At 36.0% G+C, this 8,769-nt stretch overlaps 2 protein-coding genes across 2 annotated transcripts; both read right to left on the reverse strand.

Annotated features, from left to right (window-relative positions):
- Nucleotides 1–3,971: 3,971 nt before the first annotated feature.
- LOC139196117 (uncharacterized) lies at nt 3,972–5,721 on the reverse strand. Its single transcript, XM_070821778.1, has 4 exons — nt 5,709–5,721; nt 5,278–5,606; nt 4,471–5,142; nt 3,972–4,073 (listed from the first exon to the last, which is right to left on the reverse strand). The coding sequence occupies exons 1-4, from the start codon at nt 5,719–5,721 to the stop codon at nt 3,972–3,974; spliced, it is 1,116 nt and encodes a 371-aa protein (XP_070677879.1).
- A 1,429-nt stretch (nt 5,722–7,150) lies between these two features.
- On the reverse strand, nt 7,151–8,216 carry LOC103436388 (uncharacterized). The gene is made up of 2 exons (XM_008374816.4): nt 7,999–8,216; nt 7,151–7,771 (listed from the first exon to the last, which is right to left on the reverse strand). Exons 1-2 carry the CDS (start codon nt 8,052–8,054, stop codon nt 7,414–7,416), a joined length of 414 nt encoding a protein of 137 aa, XP_008373038.3. The 5' UTR covers nt 8,055–8,216; the 3' UTR covers nt 7,151–7,413.
- Nucleotides 8,217–8,769: the final 553 nt, after the last annotated feature.

The following is an 8,769-nucleotide window of genomic DNA, read 5'->3' on the forward strand; positions in this document are numbered from 1 at the left end:
AAAAATATGAAAAATATTTGTAAAAAATTGTTTTTACTTTTCTATAAATACCACTTATTCTCCATCTACCTTACACCACAATTTCATATTTTCTCAACTACTTTCAATCAAATTCCTATCTTTCTCTCAAAGTTTCAATCCAATTTTTTTCCACAAAATGACTACTGATGCAGGTACGAATTGGTCGCTTCTTGAAGATGTTGCGTTGTGCACTAGCTGGGTTGAAGTTACTCATAATTCCCTTACGGGTAATGAGATGCAGTTGCGAGAAATGTGGAGTTTAATTCATACCAAATTTCTTGAGCAAATGGGTGGGAAAAGAACCAAAGAATCGATGTCCAGTCGTTTGAAAATACTTAGCCATTCCTTTAGTACGTGGAGAGATGCCTTGACACAAGCTAGTAATAATGTTCGAAGTGGGGCAAATTATGCGGATGAGGTAAGAATATATTATAATTATTTGTTTGGATTATTATTTTGTTACCTAATTTGATTATAATTATTTGTTTGTATTATTTATTTGTTACCTAATTTCATTATTATTATTTGTTTGTATTATTTATTTGTGACCTAATTTCATTATTATTATTTGTTTGTATTATTTATTTGTTACCTAATAATTTCATTATTATTATTTGTTTGTATTATTTATTTGGGACCTAATTTCATTATTATTATTTGTTTGTATTATTTATTTGTTACCTAATAATTTCATTATTATTATTTGTTTGTATTATTTATTTGTTACCTAATAATTTCATTATTATTATTTGTTTGTATTATTTATTTGTTACCTAATAATTTCATTATTATTCATTTGTAGCAACTTCAAGCACAAGCATGGTATGCTGCCAAAATCAAATCAAGAAACAAATCATTCAACCAGTGGGAATGTTGGAATATTGTTAAAGATTGTCTTAAATTCAAAGTTGTGCCTGTTGGTCCAGAAATATGCATGAACAACACCCCTCTACAAAGCACCCCTCCACACTCTACACCCGATCATGGCTCCCACGTTGATGAAGAAGATGGAAAAGAAGTGCCTAAAACGCCCATTCCTGAACAAGCGTCGGGGTTGACCCATTATCCAATTAGTCCTCAAAGTAAGAAGGCTTCAAAGAGGAAAGGGAGTGCTTCCAAGAATGATTATGGAAAGTACATGCAAGAACTTGCTCATCAAGGTGAATTGACGTTGGCGCGGGAATTGGCGAAATATGAGGCTGAAAAGGCTAGAGATGAGGCAAAAGTTGCAGCTATTCAACAAGCATTTCAAGCTGAACAGAGGGAAAGAGAGCTACTTAGGCAAGAAAGGGAGTTGCTTAGAGAAGAAAGAATTGCCAACTAGATCGTGACATTATGAACACGCATTTAGAAGGGATGTCTCCAAATTCTAAATATTTTTGGCAGTCGGAGAAAGCGGATGTGGTGCAAAGGAGGCGTGCAAGAGAAGCGAGATCAAGACAAGATAGTCCTAGCACAACAAGACAAGATGATCCTAGCACCACAGATTGGTTAAGTGATGATGAATAGGGTACTTTTTGTAATCGGAGCCCATAGTTTTCCAATCACTTTGGGTTGTAATTTATTATTTATGTTGTTTCCAATTTATTGAAGTTAGTACTTTATTTAAAGTGAGAGTACATTTATTTAATTTCGTAATATATTTATCCTAATAATAGAATCTTTATTCATCAAATTGTTCACGTATAATGAAATTATAAAACACACCAAATAAAACTAAAAAACTCACTACAAAAAACACACCAAAGATTCTGAAAGATTCTGAAAAGATAATGACACGTGGCACGATCGTATGGATAATGACACGTGGCACGATCGTATTGGATAAAAATCTTATCGAAATCGATCTCCAATAATTATCTTTTCGGATAATGACACGTGGCGCATTTTTTAACGAGTTAAAATCTGATCGAAATCTATCGTCAAAGATTCTCAAAAGATAACGACACGTGGCATGATGACATTGGATAAAAATCTTATCGAAATCCATTGATGCGAAATATATAACACAAATTGAACCCTCTTTTTATCAATTGTAGCAAAGTATGTAAGTAGGGATCATTCTAGGCTGGGGATTAGGAGGGATTGCTAAATTACTTGAAAACTGACTCAAAAACGTAAAAACAAAGTTTAAAACACTAAACTAGACTCAAAGAATGCAAAACTAAACTCTAAAACACTAAAACAAACCAAAAGACTCAAAACAGCCCAGAAACACTCAAAACGGCCTTAAAAACACTTTCTGGGCAGTTTTGAACACAAAACACAATTTGGACGAAAATAGGTTATAACTTGACTCAAGACACTTAAAAACACAAACTAAATTGATTTCTAACTAATCTAACACTTAAAAATAAATGGGGAATTGGTTTTGGCGAAAGTTGAAAACAAACAAAAACTTTGTAAACTAAACAGATTTTAAAACGAATTTGGTTAAAGTGAATGGATGGAAAGCTAGCTAAGGGGTTCTCCTCCACACATGTCACACTTGCATACAAAACGATTTCCAATTGCTTCTCACTAAACCATGAATTCCCAACGCCCCAGATTAACCGTGAATTGCACTAATTAACCCTCAGATTTTCCTAAAGTTATCGAATTGGATGAATTGCATACGACAACCCAAAGCATTCCTCACAAGTTCCCTGCATGAATTGCATAACAAAGATACAAGCAAAGATCATTAAGTTCTATGAAAATCATAAGCATTGGCGGGGCACTTGTTACTATGAATTGCATGAAACTTATGCCAAGAATTTACTTAACACGATTGTGATCAACAACCTTTACTACTTGCGAATATAATTTCATAACGATTAGGTGAAATTCCCTTATATCCTAGCATCAAACTTATGCATGAAAATTAAGCGTGCAATCTCAACCAACACACACAAATCAGTTTTAATTCATAAAGATAAGTAAATTGAATTCACAACTTATGAAACGCAATTAGAAGTAATCAAATCATATAGCAAGCATAAACATGGTTTCGAATCCCCCCCTAGCCAAGGGGGGTTTAGTTCCTCATACGCACAAAGCAAAGATACATAAATTTAAACATTAAAATCCAAAGAAAGAGAACACCTAGATACTCCAACTTGGGCAGCAGGTGCATCCAGGATTCCTCCTCCCTCCTTGCTGCGGCACAGAGATTTTGGACAAGTTTTTGGGGTTATGAATGGTGTGGAATGGATGGGGGATGTATGGTGGTGTTTAGGATGGATGGGTGGTGCGGCAAGGGGTGGTTTTTGGCAGGAATTATGGAGTATGGTGGTGGAAGGCTGCGGCAAAGAGATGATGTATGTTTCTGGCATGAATGATGTATTATGAGGGGTGGTAATTCAGCCAAGGGGTGAATAAGAGTATATATAGGCATTTAAAACCCTAGGGTAATCAGATATGGACTTGGATAACCCAAATCCACAAGGAAAAAGGCTTAGAAATCAGAATTCACAAGGAAAAAGGCCTAGGGGGTGCGGCAAGTAAGGATAGGGTAGGATAAGGCTTCTAGAAAGCCTTGCAAGGCAAGAAAACATGTTCTAGAAAGGGGGAAGTGCGGCAAGGGTTAGGGGAAAAAGGATAGGGCTTCTAGAAACCCAAAACTAAGAGGAAATAGACCCTAACCCACGACAAGGATAAGGAAATGCTCTCCAACCTTTCTTTGTGTCTTCCAACGCTTAAGAACCTTCTAATGTCGCTGAAACTTAAGGCCATTTAGGTTTAGGAAAAATCAATCCAAAATAGCAACTTTTAGGCTTAACTTTCCTACTTCAAGTAGGAAACCTTGTTTGAGTAGGAATCTTCATTCTTCTAGGAATCCATCTTCAACTAGGAATCCTTCGTTGATTAGGAATCCTTCTTCAATTAGGAATCCCTCGTTGATTAGGAATCCTTCTTCAATTAGGACTCCTTCTTGGACTAGGAATCCTCAAATCTTCAAATCTTCAATTTCATCCAAACCTTTTGTTGCAAGCATGTGCTATTCGATCCAAGCTCACTTTTGCTCCAAAAAGCTCCAATTTGCATCTTTTTGTATAATATGCCCTTAAAACCTGAAAACACATGAAAATAGCTTAAGAGACTACTTTAACTAAGAAAACATAACGAAAATGCATAAGAACTAGCTAACTAAGGCGCATAAATATGCTCCTATCATCCATCACTAAATAATTGTTTTTTTTTTATAAAATGACACGTGGCGCTACGAGAACGATTTAAAAAATCTTATCCGAAATTACGAATAATTTTATTTTGTATTATTTAAACAAACAAAAAAACTAATATTTTATTGCCTATTGCCAGGGGGAAGGTCTCCAAGAGTGGACATGCAAATGGCAATTACTATTCATTAAGGGTAGTTACTATTCATTAAAGGCAGATACTGTTCAATAGGGTGAATTCAATAGTGGATTGCCAGGGGGAGGGCTCCATGGGTGGAGTTGCTCTAACCTCTTTGATATACCTAGTCACACCCTTCATCTCTATAACCAATGTGCCTTTGCCTTTTGACTGCACTAAATCTCCAATGCCCATTTTAACTCTACACTTCACATTCTTATCAACATCAATAAGCAAAGATTCATGAGAGGTTATATGATTGCTACATGCACTGTCTACACACCATATATTCATATTCCTTCCAATAGTAGTAGAATGACAGGCATAAAACATGGTTGCAGATTCTGTTACTTGATTTGCAAAGTTTACAAGCTTTTCAGCCTTGTTTGGTTGATCATAGTCCTTGATAAGGTGACTAAATTGATTGCATCCATGGCATTTTAGCTTCCCTTTAAACCAACACTCACCATAGTGTAACTTATCACAATGCTTGCATTTTCCCTTAGATTGGTCAGATTTTCCTCCCTGATCATATTTGCCACCTTGGTTAGCAAGATTCTGAGCTTTAGGATCCCATTTCTTTCCCTTCGATTTCCAATTCTTCTTTGGTTTAGAATTACCACAAGAGGAATTTGGCTGAGTTCCCTTTGGATTCACATTCATACTACTGAAAGCTCTATCTGGACTCACACTCATACTACTGAATGCTCTCTCAGTGGTACTCCCAGCATGTCTATCAAGGCACTGTGCAAATCCTCTTAACGCTGCAATTCCTTCTTGTACCTAAATAGTTTCAATGTCCTTAGTTTGTTCAATCACATAACAAACAGGATCAAATTCCTTAGTTAAGCTTATGTGCAATTTTTAAACTAATCGCTCTCTGGGTAAATCTTCCCCGTAACCCTTCATCTAATTCACCAACTCGAGAAGACGAGTGAGATACACAGACAAGGTTTCATCATCCCTTATCCTTATGTACTCAAAATCACGGCATAAACCCTGCAACTTAATGGATCTCACTTGCTTATCGCCATAAAATTCCTGGTGTAGAATATCCCAAGCATCCTTTGAGGTCTCTTCGTTTGAGATTTTGGGAAAAATGTCATCCAAGACAGCTCCTTGGATGATACCCAGTGCCTTAACATCCTTCATTAGCTTTTCGTTCATATATGCTCTCTCTGAATCCGATGACCCTTCCACTTCGAGCTTCTTCCCCTTCGATTCTAGAATTTCAAGACCTTTTTCAACTAAATCTCAGATTCCATGTGATTTGAAAATAGTTCTCATTCAGATCTTTCAAAATTCATAGTTGTCACCATTGAATATTGGAGCCCGAAGATCACTACTACCTAACCCAGCCATTTGAGACCTGAATCGATGAACTGAGTCAGAAATTTCACGTTAGATTTCAGAGCACAACACTCATAGATCTGACGCCCTAATTCCATATAGAACCTAGGCTCGTGATACCATGTTGAGATTTGAGTAATCTTTCATTGATGAACACTTGGATTTCGAAGAGCAAGAAGAATAGAAGGAAGCAGCTAGAGAGAGAGAGAGAGAGAGTGAGTGAGAGAGAGAGAGAGAGGAATATTCACAACTGCAACATTATAACCGTTGCAAAATGATGCTCCACTTTCATATATTCATTCATTCCTTACATCAGTCATCATCACCATTCAAATACATAAACCATTGTGATTATGACACATGGCAGTTACAAGGCATGTGAGCCATTGAAAATGAAAATTGATCTAGGACCCTACACTTGGCATATGAGCTCAAGCTATCTCAACAGAAAACAGTTTCACAAAAAACAAATAAGAATTTACTAAGTAAATCATTTACTAACAAGAAATTAGTAAGCAATTTATTTTTCAACATGTTGTTCGTCAAATCTGAGGTCAGAGCCACCATTTCGTTCCCCTTTCTGCCATCGAGGACCTTACATACATAAAGCACATGCATGAGACCAATTTCATCCATTTGTCGCTAACCTAATTGTTGAAGACAACATCGATCGAAGAGAGAAGGGGATGACCGTACCTGTTACCTGTGAGTTTCTCGGCACCAAGATAAGGAACTCGATTTGTGAAATGTGATTTTAAGTTTGATTTACAAATCTGTTTGCTTACTTGCTGCCGATTTTTATTAGTGTTAATTTAATTATTTTTATTACATGTTTTTGTTATTTAAATTCATAATTCCAAACTTTCTATATATAAACATAAATTATTTATATCAATTCTTGTGGATAACGAACTTGTTTGAGTTGTATATAGTACAATTACCTTGTTCGTTTACAAGTATTTCAGGTGTTTTTTACAAGTATTTTAGGTATTTTTAATTCTATTTTCACAGGTGATAAAAATCTTATCACTTGTACTTATTTTTGCATTAAGTCAACGAATGAAAACACACAGTTCTACAGTTGGCCAAAAACGAGGTGTGCAATGGTGTTGTGGGTTAATGAGTGTAAAAACACCAATCTTTATTTTTATCTTTTTATTTAATAAGGCAAAATTTTGAGAGTTTGGAGGAGAAAATTTTAAATTAAGTATAAAGAATCATAAAAAGATTGGGTTTAATAAAATTTCTCTTAAATATGTATGAGTATTTGCAGAACAACACTACCTATCACACAAAATAAGCTTAAGCTACGCTACGAAGGTTGTATGCTCCATTTTTCGTAGCACGCATGTGAAAGAAATTCTGTACGATGAGTCGATGACTTCATTTATAGAAATATCTATGGAACACTTATTGACCTAACACTTGACTTAAAAATCCATTGTGTATGTGTAAACATAATTTTATATATAATGTATTATATATACCTTAATTACAAATGACTAACACCATGATGCAGCCAAATTACTAAGGGGCACAAGCTTAATAATTACACTGCTATACAGCCTATACTACTGCTTCTATATATACATCTGGCCACAGCATATGTGGCCATATATTATTCAGAATAACCCTAATACTAATTTTTATTACCTTAACGATGATCGCGATCACAATGAATTGATTCACGTTCCATTTGTCACATTACATATGCATGTAGTGATAGTAATGCTCAGGAGGAGTATCCGGGTCGGGTTTCTCAAGTACTCCGTCGACGTTCCTGAGCCAGAAGGTCTGGTTAAGAGAAGCAGCTCCCTTAGGCACATCATCCATGACCTTTTCATGCCCTTTCGGAACGTATATTCCTGTTCTTGGATGTGGAACCCAGTTGCACCTCCATGAAGATGAACTATTACTGCCAGTCTCACTTTCCATCATGTCAGTATCCTCACTATCACTCTCAACCATTCTGCTTGATATGTTTTCTGGAGCTCCCCTCAGCTTGCTGCTGAAATGGCGTCGATGATCTCCTTGCGCATGCTTAGCTTCCCTGTAATATGAACTGCGGCATGCATGCATATATTAACCCTCTTAATAAAACTATTATTATATCATCTCAACTTACCATCTAGTATAGTCTTTCTAGTAGAGGTTATGGCGATCTCACTTCCATTAGAAAAGATAGTAGACTTGATATCCCAGTTAAGATGTTTCAAATGAAACAACTTTTACTGTCGATAACTATGGACTGGAAGGATCAATTTATCTAATTCATAATGGAAACATTACCTAAGCATAAACATCTTCGATTTTGCCACCCCGCCTCTCGTCATGGCCATCAGCATTCACGTATAAGCAGATCCACAAAAGTTAGATTTATATTTGCTAAACCCTAAACAACTTTCACACAAGTCAAGGCTAATGAAAGCAATATTGGGTTTTAGCTTTGAAAAATATGTATGCATGCAGCCAATATATATAATAGACGGAAGAATTTGTTCTATTGAGCATTACCTTTGCGACCTAGTGAAGGTTTTTGTATAAGGAGGAGGGCACACATGCAATATTTTCATTTTTCAGATAAAGCAAAAGTGGAACTCAAAGAATATCTTTATATTATTGAAAGAAAATCGGGTTCCAAACAACTGTGGGGCTCTAATTCAATGCTAGACCATCACTGTGAGATACTCTCTAAGAATGGCTAAAGAAGTGCATATGTTAAATCTGCTTTCTATTGATGCGGCTCTTCGTTTAAGTAATAAGAATATATTACATGTAATGTATTGTTCTTAAAGCACATGAGTCGTACAGATCTTTTTCTCCAGATATGACATCTCTGGTCCTTGCTCAAGTACTGTACATGGTAATCTGTCTTTGGTGAGTAACCTAGCTTTCTTCTAATGAGTTATGCTCCCTGTCGGTAGTTTAGCAAAGGTGTTGACTTAATCGTGCACGATCAGGGCCCCTAATAGTACTTAGAGGTACGTATACTATGCACGATTTAGCGATAAGGGTACTGTGTTGTAGCACGGTCTTGTGGTAATATACACAAGTTAAGGA

This window comes from Malus domestica, chromosome 05 (assembly GCF_042453785.1).
Source record: "Malus domestica chromosome 05, GDT2T_hap1".
Classification (NCBI taxonomy): domain Eukaryota; kingdom Viridiplantae; phylum Streptophyta; class Magnoliopsida; order Rosales; family Rosaceae; genus Malus; species Malus domestica.